Source organism: Loxodonta africana, chromosome 1, assembly GCF_030014295.1.
Source record: "Loxodonta africana isolate mLoxAfr1 chromosome 1, mLoxAfr1.hap2, whole genome shotgun sequence".
In the NCBI taxonomy this organism is placed as follows: domain Eukaryota; kingdom Metazoa; phylum Chordata; class Mammalia; order Proboscidea; family Elephantidae; genus Loxodonta; species Loxodonta africana.
In genome coordinates, this window is record NC_087342.1 from 203,775,335 (window position 1) to 203,791,116 (window position 15,782).

General features: G+C 39.8%; 1 protein-coding gene across 3 annotated transcripts in view; it reads left to right on the forward strand.

Annotated features, from left to right (window-relative positions):
- The window catches only part of PDE7B (phosphodiesterase 7B), a 377,725-nt gene that overhangs the window by 186,603 nt on the left and 175,340 nt on the right, over positions 1 to 15,782 (forward strand). Inside the window, exon 1 of one of the 3 annotated variants that reach the window (XM_010590476.3) lies at positions 11,097 to 14,431. The exons of the other annotated variants lie outside the window; for them this stretch is intronic. Within the exon in view, the coding sequence (XP_010588778.1) occupies positions 14,194 to 14,431 (238 nt within the window). The 5' untranslated portion in view covers positions 11,097 to 14,193. Of the gene's footprint in view, positions 1 to 11,096; positions 14,432 to 15,782 lie in introns of those variants that run through there. 3 annotated transcript variants of the gene reach the window in all.

Here is a 15,782-nt window from a genome sequence, read left to right on the forward strand (position 1 = left end):
TTTTTATGTCAAATTAACATTAATACTTGCTATCACTTTTCCAATTGACCTGTGCTTGAAAATTACATGAAAAAAAAAAAGTTTTTTTATCACTTTTCCAATTGACCTGCGCTTGGAAATTACATGATTATAAGGTATGTCTAATCCATAATACCATAACTTTTAAAGATAAATAAAAGACAACCAAACTTTTTTTAATAGTAAGTGATGACTTGGAAATCATAATTTAATAGTTCACTTTACACTCTCATAGCTTAATCAACTGCCTCCTCAAAGTCTGAAAGCATAAAAGAAAATGATAGGATCATTCAAAAGGTGTTTATTAAGAGCTTCATTATACGTGGTTCTGAGATTAACCGGTGATACTCTAATTGAGACACACAGACATAAGAGCAGCAAGATATATACCCATTGCCGTCGAGTCGATTCCGACTCATGGCGGCCCTATAGGACAGTGTAGAACTGGCCCATGGGGTTTCCAAGGAATGCCTAGTGGATTCGAACTGCTGACTATTTGGTTAACAGCCAAACTAGCCAGATACATAAACGTATGTAAATCATAAACAAAAAAAAAACCAAACCTACTGCCATCGAGTCAATTTCGACTCATAGTGACCTTATAGGACAGAGTAGAACTGCCCTGTAGAGTTTCCAAGGAGTGCCTGGTGGATTCGAACTGCCAAGCTTTTGGTTGACAGCCATAGCATTTAATGGCTATACTACCAGGATTTCCTTGCAAATCATAAGCATGTGTATTTTACCTTACCCTTAAATAGGCAGCAGAAAGTTAATGTCAAAAGCAAAGATACATCAGAAAACAAGGAAAGCAAGAAGAATCATCAGTCGAATAGATTAGATTAGAACAGAACAGGTTCAGGAAAAATGTCATGGAAGACAGAAAATAGGAGGACCCAGAACTCAGATTAGAAGAAAAGAAAAACAGAGCAGAACTTGATAGTATACATATCTTGTAGACAAAACAGTACAGAAGCATTGCAGATGACTTATGGACTTGTTGTTAGGTGCCCTCAAGTCGCTTCTGACTCATAGAGATTCTATGCACAACGGAACGAAACACTGCCCAGTCCAGTGCCATCCTAACAATCGTTGTTATACTTGAGCTCATTGTTGCAGCCATTGTTATAATCCACCTCCTTGAGGGTCTCCCTCTTTTCCGCTGACCTTGTACTTTGCCAAGCATAATGTCCTTCTCCAGGGACTGATCCCTCCGGACAACATGTCCAAAGTATGTAAGGCACAGTCTCGCCATCCCTGCTTTTAAGGAGCATTCTGGTTGTACTTCTAAGACAGATTTGTTTGTTCTTTTGGCAGCCCATGGTATATTCAATATTTTTCACCAACAACACAGTTCAAAGGCATCAATTCTTCTTTGGTCTTCCTTATTCGTTGTCCAGCTTTCCAACATGCATATGATGCAATTGAAATTACCACGGCTTGGGTCAGGTACACCTTAGCCTTCAAGGTGACATCTTTGCTCTTCAACACTTTAAAGAGGTCCTTTGCAGCAAATGTACCCCAATGCAATGCGTCTTTTGATTTCTTGACTGCTGCTTCCATGGCTGCTGATTGTGGATCCAGGGAAAATGAAATCCTTGACAACTTCAATCTTTTCTCCATTTATCATGATGTTGCTCATTGGTCCAGTTGTGAGGGTTTTTGTTTTCTTTACGTTGAGGTGTAATCCATACTGAAGGCTGTGGTCTTTGATCTTCATTAGTAAGTGCTTCAAGTACTTTTCACTTTCAGCAAGCAAGGTTTTGTCATCTGCATAACGCAGGTTGTTAATGAGTCTTCCTCCAATCCTGATGCCCCATTCTTCTTCATATAGTCCAGCTTCTCGGATTATTTGTTCAGCATACAGACTGAATAGGTATGGTGAAAGAATACAACCCTGACGCACACCTTTCCTGACTTTAAACCAATCAGTATCCCCTTGTTCTGTCCGAACAACTGCCTCTTGATCTATGTAAAGGTTCCTCATGAGCACAATTAAGTGTTCTGGAATTCCCATTCTTCACAATGTTATCCATAATTTGTTATGATCCACACAGTCGAATGCCTTTGCATAATCAATAAAACACAGGTAAACATCCTTCTGGTATTCTCTGCTTTCAGCCAGGATCCATCTGACATCAGCAATGATATCCCTGGTTCCACCCCCTCTTCTGAAACCCGTCTGAATTTCTGGCAGTTCCCTGTCGATATACTGCTACAGCCGATTTTGAATGATTTTCAGCAAAATTTTGCTTACATGTGATATTGATGATATTGTTCTATAATTTCCACGTTCAGTTGGATCACTTTTCTTGGGAATAGGCATAAATATGGATCTCTTCCAGTCAGTTGGCCAGGAAGCTGTCTTCCATATTTCTTGGCATAGAGAAGTGAGCACCTCCAGCGCTGCATCTGTTTGTTGAAACATCTCAATTGATAGTCCACCAATTCCTGGAGCCTTGTTTTTTTTTGCCAATGCCTTCAGAGCAGCTTGGACTTCTTCCTTCAGTACCATCAGTTCCCAATCATATACCTCCTCTCGAAATGGTTGAACATCTACTAATTCTTTTCGGTATAATGACTCTGCGTATTCCTTTCATCTTCTTTTGATGCTTCCTGCATCGTTTAATATTTTCGCCATAGAATCCTTCACTATTGCAACTTGAGGCTTGAATTTCCTCTTCAGTTCTTTCAGCTTGAGAAACACCGAGCGTGCTCTTCCCTTTTGGTTTTCCAACTCCAACTCTTTGCACATGTCATTATAATGCTTCACTTTGTCTTCTCAATCCGCCCTTTGAAATCTTCTGTTCAGTTCTTTTACTTTATCAATTCTTCCTTTTGCTTTAGCTGCTCGACATTCGATAGCAAGTTTCAGAGTCTCCTCTGACATCCTCCTTGGTCTTTTCTTTCTTTCCCATCTTTTCAAAGACGTTTGGCTTTCTTCATGTAAGATGTCCTTGATGTCATTCCTCAACGTGTCTGGTCTTCGGTCACTAGTGTTCAATGCGTCAAATCTATTCTTCAGATCGTCTCTAAATTCAGGTGGGATATACTCAAGGTCATATTTTGGCTCTCGTGGACTTGCTCTGATTTTCTTCAGTTTCAGCTTGAACTTGCATAGGAGCAATTGATGGTCTGTTCCACAGTCAGCCCCTGGCCTTGTTCTGACTGATGATATTGAGCTTTTCTGTCATCTCTTTCCACAGATGTAGTCCATTTGATTTCTGTGTGTTCCATCTGGCGAGGTCCATGTGTATAGTCGCCATTTATGTTGGTGAAGGAAGGTATTTGCAATGAAGAAGTCATTGGTCTTACAAAATTCTATCATATGATCTCTGGCATTGTTTCTATCACCAAGGCCATATTTTCCAACTACTGATGCTTCTACTTTGTTTCCAACTTTTGCATTCCAATCACCAGTAATTATGGACTAGAAGGATCAAAATTTAGTAAGAATTTGAATGTGGGATGGAAAAGAAAGTTACCAAAAGGAAACTCTTAGAGAATCTATTGATGATGAAGATCTGACACATGCTTCAATGTTGTCAAACATTCTAGTGTGCTAGGTTATCTTTCCTTAATGATGGTGTTATTATTCTTCCAACAGTATTACATATTGAACACAAAGAGGTTCACTGGGATTCCTGCACAGGGCTCTGCAGAGTGTGTTGTATTTACACTATATATTATGTGGCCTCACCTTTCCCTTTTGCTCTTGATTCTCCTGCCTTTACAGAGGAAAAGAGCCTCTAAAATATCTGAAGTAATAAATCTGACATATATTAGTTTTGATCCAATATTTTCCAGCTTTTTCTTTCTTGTTTTTTAGTTACCCCCCTGGGTAGGTAGGAAATATAGGTGTTCATAACTGGAGCAAAGCACTTACCCTTAGAAAGAACCAGGAAAGACAATGGAAAGAAAAACACAGCAAACCATGTTTCCAATTACCAGCAGATGTTTTCATTTATTCAAAGCGTTCCTGTTAACTGTACAAATTTTTAATCATCTAAATGTGGTAGTGTTCTAGCCTCATGCTCCTGATTACCGTTGTCCTCCAGTACAATTAAAAAAAAAAAACTTTCCAAACCACCACATAGTGATAACAATTGTCATTTTAGGAGTTGCATAATATTCTAGCAAGCGTTTAATTGTGCCATAATTCAGCAAACCATTCCCTTTCTATTGGACACTTAAGCTGTTTCTGTATTTTTAGTTGCTTAAGAACTTGGTATATTAAAAAAAAAAGGATAACCTGTTAAATTTATAAGTAATGCTGTCTAAAATAAGTTGATTAGCTTGGGTTAAGATAGGTCTTAAGTCATTCTGAACAAATAATGTCATTTTAGAGGCCTACACATTTTGGTCCTACTTCATATTTCTTGATTGATACCCAGTTTAATTCTCAGGTGGTAGCTTAGATGTCACCTTGAAGACAAAGGTGCACCTGACCCAAGCTCTAGTTTCTGGCATCGCTTTCCCACAAATACTATGTCTGGGGCTGAATGAATTACAAGAGATACCTGATAAAGAGCACAGTCTGTTGCAAAGTTTGTTTTCATTGTGTTTGGTGTTTTGTTTTGTGTTTTGCTGAGGCTGTGACATTGCAGTGTGTGGCTCTGAATCCGCAGCACCATCGGTCACTAGCTGTAACACCGTGATGCCTGCTCTCTTTTATTCCATCTTTATTTCTTTGTGGGATCATCTGATCACCACTCATTCATGCCTGAAATATTACAGTGGGAAACATTACCAGGCTTCATCCAATAACCATTTCATATAGACCTTTAATAAATCAAACAAAGGAGCAGGTCTTGGTGGAGATCAAAGACTCAGAGCCTTGCCGGTATTCCAATCATCTGAAAAGAGCTATAGGAGCACAAAAAAAATGCTGGAAAGAAGGAGGAGCGGCAAAGTTGGCTTAACTAAATTTTGCTTGACACTTGGTGAGAAGAAGCTTTCAAAAATAGCCATTGAGTTATGAAGAGCTTTAAGACTTCATTGCATATGTTATTCATCACAGTGGCTTACACTTCATATGCAACTTTATGTTTAACGTTAACTCATAAGGGAAAAGAAATGAATGAAACCATATTTAAAAGCCAAGCAGTGGTTCAATGTCACGAATGTCCCTGGACACAGCCCTTGCTCTTACATTGCAGTTCCGGTTGCTATTTTCCAGTCAAGAATATTTGACCAGAGCTAGTATAATTGTTCTCAAAAAGTCATAATACGTGTACCTGTAAAGATTGAGACTTTTGCTCCATTTTATTTCATAAATAACTAACATGTACCCCCCAAAAATAAAAAACCCAGTGCCGTCGAGTCAATTCCGACTCATAGCGACCCTGTAGGACAGAGTAGAACTAACAAGTAAGAGGCAGAAAATATCTGCCACATGGTAGTCCTTTAGCCTTGCTCCTCAGAGTATGGTCCACAGCCTGTGTCATCCCCAGAGAGCTTGTTAGAAATGCATAATCTCAGGTCTCCACCCAGACCTGCTGAGTCACAATCTGCATTTTATTGGATATCCAGGTGATTCCTATGCACATTGTAAAGCATTTAAGAGACACTTTTTGGCATAGATATTTTATGTAATTCATACCCACCAGAAGATAATAAGTAAAAGAGAGAAAAGCAAAAAATAAAGAGTACTTTGCAGAGGTAATAAGTTTACACTGGATACACTTACAGCAACTGATATTTCCTTTTTCCAAATTGACTCTATAAATATAAACATAAATGAATACCAAGGGTCACTATGAGTCAGAACCAACTCGACGGCAATGGGTTTGGTTTTTTTGGGAAGGGGAAAATAGGTAATATTAGAAGACTCTATTGCTCATCATTTCTCACTTTCCTTTTGTTAAGTTGTTTATACTGATATGGTCTAGTTTATTTTTACTGTAGTAAGAGGGAAGAAAAAAAAAAACCTCACTGGGGCGTTTTCCACAAGTTTTTTTAGGATGTCTAAATAATCTGCCCTCCAGCCTCTTTGAGGGCTTCTCAATCTGGTCTAATTCTTGAGAGCTCCCAGAATTCATGCATCTCACTTGTCAAAAAGTAGGAACATATTCTAAACTTTGCTTAGGCCACTTTTTAAGAATTACATTTGGTTTTACAGACTATATTTCTTTTAAAAAGCACTCATAAATTAGATGGAGATCAGCTAGGAGCAATCAAAATTACAAAAATGTTTGTGGGATCAAATTAAGGTATACTTAAGTTTGTCTAGGGGAATGAGGGCAGTGAGAGAGAGGCCTGAAGACACATGTTCACTCCAAACCGTATGATGCAAAGCCGCACAGCACAAGCACATCAACGAGACCCATTAGCACTGTGGACTGAAAACAAAATTCCCAATCAAGGGAACCTCTATCGTATTAACCAGAGCATTAAATAACTCATGTAAACATCGTGCAGACTTAAATCTTAGACATGATTCATGGACCGTTGTACCTCAAAAATGCACTTTACAATGAACATTTATCCTATGAAGCCTCTCTTATTATCACATACTTGGTCCTTTTTCTATCTGCTCTCATTTATACTTGAGTGATTTTGACTACCTTATCCTGACTTTCTACCATTAAATCCCTCATCATCTCTCCCTCTGCGCCACTCTCCAATACTCTGTCTCTAATACCCCTGTCTTTAATTTCCTCTACTCCTACCTCCTAACGGAGAATGTCAATTTCCAAAGAAGGACTTACTTCAAGGGAGGGTTGACTTTTCAGCTATCTAATAGACCTCAAGAAAATATATCCAAAGTTAAGTTTAGGTAAATTGTCAATTATTATCTCTTATAGCTTAAAGATAACAATATTAAATTTTTACAAAGTTATTTATGGTTTATAAATAACTTTCAAACTTTAGTCGTATTTTATTCTTATAAGATCCTAGTGTGATAGGTAAGGGTCACTCTTACACCCATTTACAAATAAGGTACTTAGTTTTAGGTAAAGCTAAGTGGTGAGTGTAAATTGAAAACCAGTTATTATAACCCTGAGATATGTAGTCTTTGCGGATTACTTTAGAGATTTCATTGTTGTAACTGTTTTTTAAAAGCTGACACATGCAAATATGAATTTATGAAAAGTATGTTCTATCACCACTTACAGTCTTTCACGATCAGAAATAAATTCTGAAATTCTGGAAAGGTTATAGCCAGAAGATGCCTGTGTCACACACAGAAGCATCAGGTGCTGAGTAGTGGAAAAGAGTAGGAGGTCATATTCATCGGCATAGGAAGGAGCAAGGTGGAGAAAACCAAGTATTCCTGCCATCTTGTTTTCAATCCTTGTATCGTTGGACTCATTTGTTATGGGACAGCTGTCAGAGACTGTAAATTTGGCACTAGTTAAGACATCGAAGAGCCAGAATAGAGATCTGATGCCAGCCAAAACCCAGGTTTCTCTCTTTTAATGTACAAAGAACAGTAATGGAAGAAGAGATAACTTGGGTTGAAAACCAGAGTTTAGGCAGGGAAGGCCATGCAGGTACCCAGTGCCTGAAAATGGACCAAGGAGTCATGTCCTGCCAGAGGCTTGCACAAGGGGTTCTCCATCCAGTTCTTGCTCTCGCTGTTAACACATATTTGCAGAGTGAATAAGAGAGTGATTGGGCGTGTTTTAGATACCTGTTGTGAAATCAAACTATGATTCTGTCAGCTCAACCTCTTCTACTTCCCCCATCTCATCTTTCCTCATCCTGCCCCACCTCACTAGTCCCATTTTCCATGTAACGGTGGAAATATCTGCTGCCTTGTATGGTCGGTCTGTGGGACCGAGTCCTTTTCCCTACTTGCTGGCGTTGTTCCTTGAGATTAGTTAAGGCCAAAGTTATTACATTTCTATTTCTCCTGAAGGACACTGTAAATTGTTTGAGCTTCTTCTACTTAGACTACATTAAACAAAGTTGAAAGACCTGTTTTTCCTTTCACTGCTTATTTTGAAGTTCATTTTAAACGCATTTATGAAACTGGGGTGGCCATAGCTCTGCGTGTGTGTGTGTGTGTGTGTGTGTGTGTGTTTACACATCCATATTTGAACTGATTGGAAAAAAAGGAAAAACATCAATAAAGCATGTCAAGCATTTGAAATTTTCCTTACAAAAGGGATGAGGATTGTGAGGGTACAATGTGCTTCCAAAATATCTCTGAGAAGACCTTTGTTAGGATGAAGTTTTGTGAGAATCTATTGACAGATTCAAAATTAAAAAAAAAAAATTGCAATAAATATATGTTTCTAAGTTTCCTTTTTAAAAGAGAACACTGAAATTGTTAGAAATATTTAATATTATTAATTATTTTTATCTTTAAAATAATATTTAATGAATGTTTACTTGTCCAGTGACTAGAGCATCCAAAATCCTACAAGATTTTTACATAGCCCCCAGAACACTAAAAATTCTTCAAAATAATCCAGGTCATAAATCAACTATGTGTTTGACCCTTTCTTCTTGGCCATATACTTTAGCATTGGAGTTATTAATTCCTTCCTTTATAGCTGCAACCACACGGCATAGTATTTTTTGATAGAACCAGGTGTCCATGGAAACATGCTGGTTTGACTTTGTTAATTCTCATTACTTTCTTTAACAGTAGAGGAGTACTACTCTTTTTTTCCTCTTAATGGAATGTTAGGTTGACTCACAGTGCCTAAAAAATAAATGAGATTATTTTTAAAGTCTATCTTAAAATTTCCTATCCGTAGAACATTTGCAAGAACTTTTATAAGACACATACATGAAGAGGCCTCTTTTCTCCATGATTCCTGCAACACAGAACCTCCCCACCCATCCCTTCTTCCCATCCCAGTGATTCAAAGTTCAGCCTGCAGACACTGCCTCAAGGTGAATGGTGTTCATTAAGTAAGGGAAAAACCATAGGCTTACAGGCATACTATCTAAAGTAACTATCTAAAAGACAAAAGAGATCACAGCTATGAAGTGTAACAAAACCAGCTTTTAGAGAATTAGGTTGGTAGAGAGATTTTATTTCAGCAAGTGCTCGCATCTCATCAGTTTGTCCCAATCTCTGAGGTCTGCAGTTGAGCCAAAAATCTCCTGAGCCAAGCTTTCTCGCTAGATTTCCTGTACTTCCTGTTTCTATGTGAGCCAGAAATACCATGAGAATGACCTTTCTTGTGGTATTTTTGCACTTCTACTCTGGGATGAAGATAATCCCATATTGGGGAAAACTTGTTTAAATCGGGCAAACATTTTCAATTTTTAAATCTTCAAATGAAGTAGTCTTCAGCTTTGGAAGGAAAATTGGAAATGGTGTCAAATGACCCTAACCACTTCAGTCATCTCCACTAGGAAGGAGACTGGTGTTCCATAATTCAACATTTTGTAATTTCTCTACGATATTTTAATGAGGAAATAGGTAAAACAATATAGAGAATGCAGTGGAAACTTTAATGCTTGGATAAAAGGAATGTCATTCTTTAACAAATGTGCAACACAGAGTTGTATTCTTGATACATTAGTGTGTGTGACATATTATATCATATATTTGTTTTCTTTGTTCTTAACCCCTTTGTTCAAAGGGTCAGGATATCCTGATGCTAAGTACTATTGCAAAATAACTGAACAAAAATAAAAATAGTCAAACGCTTAGGAAACTCTTCAGTTGTTATGTCAAGGAAGCTTGCGACTGAGAATTGAGTTTAAGACACTATTCAGGAAATATGCTAATAGAGTACAACAAGCTATGTGTGCTTATTAAATAAAATCATCTCATTTCTAGAGAGTCTTAATACCCCCAGTCCGATAGAAGAATAAGATAAGAACAGAAATAGTTGTAGAAAGTGGTAGAAGCACCAAACTGTTGTTTAAGTCCTTTCATCTCTTAACAATGACAGAAATGAAAAAAGGGACATCTTTTTCATAAGTTGACCTCTGATTATTCCTTACTTGGGTTGTATGACTATCTGGTTGTTAAAGAAAGAGCTGTTAGATCAAAAGACATTGTTGTGTGCTGTCGAGTCAATTTCAACTCATAGCAACCCTATAAGACAGAGTAGAACTGCCCTATAGGGTTTCCTAGGCTGAAATCTATATGGAAGCAGATTGTCAGGTCACCAATTCCTGTCTCTTGAGGAGCCACTGGTGGGTTTGAACCACCAACCTTTTAGTTAGCAGCCTAGTGCTTAACCATTCTGCCAACAGGGCTCCTTCTAGAAGCCACTACTTTTTTGTGAATTTACCAGTGTCTGCTATGACTTCTATTGTTGTTTTACACTCCAAAGGATGTTGACCCTTCTTCACATATTAGGCAGGAGAGTAGGTTTTCCAGTGTACTTTTCCACCCAGAAAAAAAAAAAGAAAGAAAAGTCACTTAATTCGGTGTGGAAAATAGGGTTTCCGAGGAGAGGCTGGTGGATTCAAACTGCCATAGCTCTTAACAATTGCGCCAACAAGGGCTCCGACCATGGGATTAGAGGAATAATAATAAGAACAAAATTACGGTAGCCTTTGCTGGTATCAACTTTAAAAAAAAAAATGGGGCAATGAAAATAAAATACACTGTGCTAGTCTTTCTCCTCTCCTCTAAGTCTCCTCCTCTCCCATCTAAAGAAACATCACATCGTTGTGTGATAAACCAGCCCTGAAAGGAATGTAGAGCAGGAGCAACAGGTTGTATATCAGCAAAATAAAACACCAAGCAAAATAACAGACTTTGCAATGCAGAGATGTGAGGAGACCAGAAAGATGGGGTTGTTGTAATGTCCTTCAGGAAAACAGGAGCTATACACTTAAATGCTCAAGTTCAAATTGTTCCTACAAACTGAATTTGCTGGTGGAAGTGCCAAATACAATACCACCCCACATTTGTTTATGTTCAGGGCCTTTCACATGAGCTACAGGGGGCGCCCCCTTTTGTTGTACTGGGTCTAACTTCCAAGGATAGCGCTTCCATCTCTGAGCCGCAGGAGCGAAGGTGACGCATGGTCCATGATTGTCCTTAACTGAACCCCTCTCGGGGCGGGGGGGGGGGGCGGTGCAGTAGTCGGTGACCCAGATATTAAGTCTATAGTGCTTCTCTCTGGAAAGTGAACCTTCAACAGTCTTTCTTTGTTTTCACGCCATGTAAGTCTCCACGAATATCCTTAAAATTTATTATTATTTTTCTTTGAAAATGGGTTTTTATGACAATCCTAAGCCATGTGCCCAAATTACACAACCCCTCTCACGTATGCATGAGGATCTTGATGCTTCCCCAATTCATTTTCTTCAGAATTAGCTTTGGAGTGTGATTCAGTGTTGTTTCCCTTCCAGCTGTAGGGCAGCTGAGGTTACAAAGGGATTAGACTAATAGACCAAAATCCAGATAGGTTTGCTGAGAAGAAAATCACAGCAGAGGCCAGGGGTGGGAAAAAGGGAGTGGGCATGGACTGTGGTACCGAGGATCAACTCAAGAGCCTTCTGAATAACACCATCCCAGTGCAAGCCACAGTGGAGGGCAAGGTGGCCCCCAGCCAGGACTTCCAGAGAGAAGCAACTGTGGCCTGGCTCTTCTTCCCCTGCTTCTCAAGAGCTTCTTGGGGCTGCGGGCAAGGCCGGAGCCGGGGAAGCTTCTCGGCTGCCTGCGTCTCCAGAGCAATTCCTCATCTGACACCTCAAGATAGGGGACTCCTCTGAGAGGCTGGCAGAGGGGAAGCCCTGCTTCTTTGCCTGAAGTCCTTCATGGCTAAACAAGCCATTTGATACACTTTAGCCAGCACCACAGAAGCCGCAGTCAAGAAATCAAACGGTGTATTACATTGGGCAAATCTGCTGCAAAAGACCTCTTTAAAGCATTTAAAAGCAAAGATGTCATTTCGAGGACTCAGGTGGGCCTGACCAAAGCCATGGTCTTTTCAGTCACCTCGTATGCAGGTGACTGAAAGCTGGACAATGAATAAGGAAGACCAAAGAAGAAGTGATGCCTTTGAGTTGTAGTGTTGGCAAAAAAATATTGAGTATACCTTGGACTGCCAGAAGAACAAACAAATCTGTCTTGGAAGAAGTACAGCCAGAAAGCTCCTTAGAAGCAAGGATGGAGAGACTTTGTCTCCTGTACTTTGGACATGTCATCAGGGGGGACCAGTCCCTGGAGAAGAACATCATGCTTGGTAAAGTAAAGCATCAGTGAAAAAGAAGACCCTCAACAAGACGGATTGACAGAGTGGCTGCAACAGTGGGCTCACCCATAGCAACGATTCGGAGAATGGCACCAGACTAGGCAGTGTTTCGTTCTGTTGCACTGAGGGTTGCTATGAGTCGGAACCAACTCAACAGATTTTAAAATAAATTGTTATTAGAGTATTAAGATTAATTGTATATATATATTTTTTAATATCCTGTTTCAACACTAAAAAGTACTGGAACAAAAGTATTAGAATGTTGTCTCCCAAGTTTTTCCTAGAACTATATTTATATAACTGGATTGGGGGGGGAAAAGTTCAGAAAAAAATTGTTGCTTAGGAGATTTACAACCTGTTCTATGGACCCAATATCAGAATACTACTGCACTTGAAATTTGTAGGTTTTCTTGAGCCCTGAACAATGCATGTATATGTGTGCACATGGGTGTGTGTATGCCGGAGAATGTGTGTGCACTGACTGTTACCTAAGGAAATGGTTGTGCTGACCAAACTCTTAATTAAAGGCATAATTGCTAAATGCACCAAAGCTCATTAATTTTATTTTATCTTTGGTGCACAAGACTTCTGACTAACAAACCTTTAAAATATGCACCTAAGAACCCACTGGTAGAAATTGTACTGCTTAACTCATTTTGAATGTTTATTAAGAAGTACTTTTTCCCAAACTGTTATGTAATACAAGAGAAGAGTTTATCTTTTTGGTATACGCAAGACTCCTATCAGCTACCAGCATATAAATAAGGGGTTAAGAAAAGCCAAAGAAGTTCCAGAATGACTGACTGTAGGCTACAGGAATACAAAGAAAGTACCAACAATGTGGCATATTTATAAAAACTGGCAAAAAAGAACTAAGGCTGCATGAGATGGGGAAAGATAGTCGCTTTCCCTCAGTTTGTCCCAGTGCGAAAGCGGTTAAATCAAGTTACAACCTGACCTGCCGGGAAAGTACGATTTAGCAGTCATGTTGTTCAGTGGTAAAAGAAAGAAGGCTTTTGTCGTTGCTGCTACACTTTGCTTTGTTTTAAAGAAATGTTTCAGCAAGTATAGGAAGGGGAAGTTAAATCTATGCCAAGTAATCACTGATGTTGTGTGGGTATCCCCTTTTGCTCTTCTATCGAGATGGGAATTTCCCTACCTTTCTCCATGCCCACACCCCTACCCCAACCCTCCACCCATGAGTGGAGCAGCTTGCACATAAACCTTTTCTTAGGTCAGCTTTCCTGGTACTGAATCCACACCTACACAGAAAGTTTTTGATGTATTTGAATACAGTATATCAATTCTGGCAGAACTTCATCCCTTCGAAGAATCTTTTTTCTCAGCCCAGAAGATAATTCTTCATAGGCATAAGAATATTTTCTCATTTGATTATATCAGAGTTACCCATTGCTGTTGATCGATTCTGACTCATAGTGACCCGACAGGACAGAGCAGAACTGCCCCATAGGTTTTCCAAGGCTATATATAATCTTTAGAGAAGCAGACTGCCACGTCTTTTCTCTTGTGGAGTGGTTGGTGAGTTCGAACCGCCGACTTTTCGGTTAGCAGCCGAGCACTTAACCACTAAGCCACCGGGGCTCCTTAAAACAACAACAACCAGCACCAATACAGAATTATGAACAAATAAATCAGAAGGAGGAAGAGGAAAAGTGAATGCTCAAACCTCTATGGCTTTTTCTTTCCCCCTGCTGTCATTCCAGCTGTAGCCTGGGATTAATTAAGTGCTGTGAACTCAGAGCCTGAGAGAGGAGGAAAAAAATGCACTCTATCTCTAAGGAAGGAGTACAGTAACAGTCCCTCAGCAGTGAGAAAGCTTGGGAAGTGACTCGCGCTCCAGTGTTTGTGGAGGGACTGGAGGGGCAGGCAGGCTGTGCCAGGCTAGATCAGCCTTGCCTTCCTGAAGCTGAAGAGGATTTTACAGGGGTTTGTCTTCTCCTGCCTGGAAAAGAATTTCCCCTGTGCTAGCAGCAGCCGCCGCAGCAGCAGCAACAGCAGCAGCCCTACCTCCTCTTCTGGGGAACAGGGCAGAATGCCTGTGCTAGAGCGGTATTTCCACTCGGCAGAGCTAGGCAGAAGGTGGACAGCCCCAGAAGGTGTGCTGCCCTCCTCGCTGGGCAGCCGGTCAGGGTGCCAGCAGGGGCCGCTGCCCTGGGACTTGCCAGAGATGATCAGGATGGTCAAACTGGTTTGGAAATCCAAAAGCGAGCTGCAGGCAACCAAACAGAGAGGCGTTCTGGAAAACGAAGATGCTCTCCACAGCTTTCCAGGTAAATTGACTGTGGGGTGCCAAAGGTAACAGGGCCAACTCTGATGACTTTTCAGTCCCTTCCATGGGGAGCCCCAGCTATGAAAACGGGAAGAGGAAGGAAGACAAGCTGGGCAGCATGGGGTCCTAGGGCTGTGACTAATGAATGTTTTGCTTTATTGGAGAAATGCATCTTAATATTAGGAGTGATATGGTAGGAGGAACATTGGACCGGGAATCAAGAAACCTGGGTTCTGGGCTCTGCTCACCTCTTGCTGGCCCTGTAGGCTTAGAAAGTCAAATTTCTGGACTTTCTGCCCCCAAAATAAAAAGGTTGAATAGGCTACTCTGTAATGTCTATCCTGCCTCTAAAATTTCTTGTTCACAAGTTAGAGATGTTTCCGAGAGGATATTCTTCTCGGGTTGCTATTTATAATGCTTAATATAAAGTAAAATATACTTTATTTTTCTAATTGTCTAATTTTTGGCAGTGGAACTGCAGTATGTATAATATTCCCGGAATTGAGTTTAGCCTGGAAGCTTTCACATCCTAGTAAAGTTGGTAAACTTCCTTGCCTCAGTTTCCTCTTCTGAAGAATGACAATACAAACTTCCCCAGTGGTGTTAGGAAAAATTGACTGACTCACAAATATGGAAAGGATGATTCATAGAGACTTCTGTCATGTTATAAGAATGTGCTGTGTTTGGGACAGTTGTGGAGAACTTTGCTGTGTTTCTAACGGTGGGCTCAACAACCCCAAAGCTGCTTGGGATCCCTGGGAAGGCTCCCAAGGGGCCCCGATAACACCAGGGACTAGGAATCCGAAACTGACTGGCAGGGTGGCCTCTTGAAGGCTACACTGGTAGATAGATATTTGGAGAGTGGTGGGTTCACTTTAGAAGAAAGAATATGAATGTGTGTTTATGAATTTGGAGTCTTGGCTAATCCTCTGCAGTGGAACCCTGACATGCCATTGGTGGTAAAAGATGGGAGACTAGACCAAAAAGATACACCAAAAATTACCTCTCTCCTTCTCCTGGAAATAGACTAGGAGATAACAATTTGCCCAATTTTTTGTAATAATTTAGTCCAGAAACTTTATTTTAGTTAAGTTCCTTAACTTACATTATTATTTAAACTATAGAATATTAACAGTGCCTTCTAAATATTCTAAATATATATTTATTTTAATATATACAATTCTAAATATATATTTATTTAATAATATTTAGAACATTATTCAAAAGTAATTATCTGAGTGAAATAAGTCAGACATAAAAGGATAAATATCATATGATCCCAATTATATGAAATATCTACAATAGGCAAATAGAAACCAAAGCTTATTAGCGGTTACCAGGGGCTAGGGGAG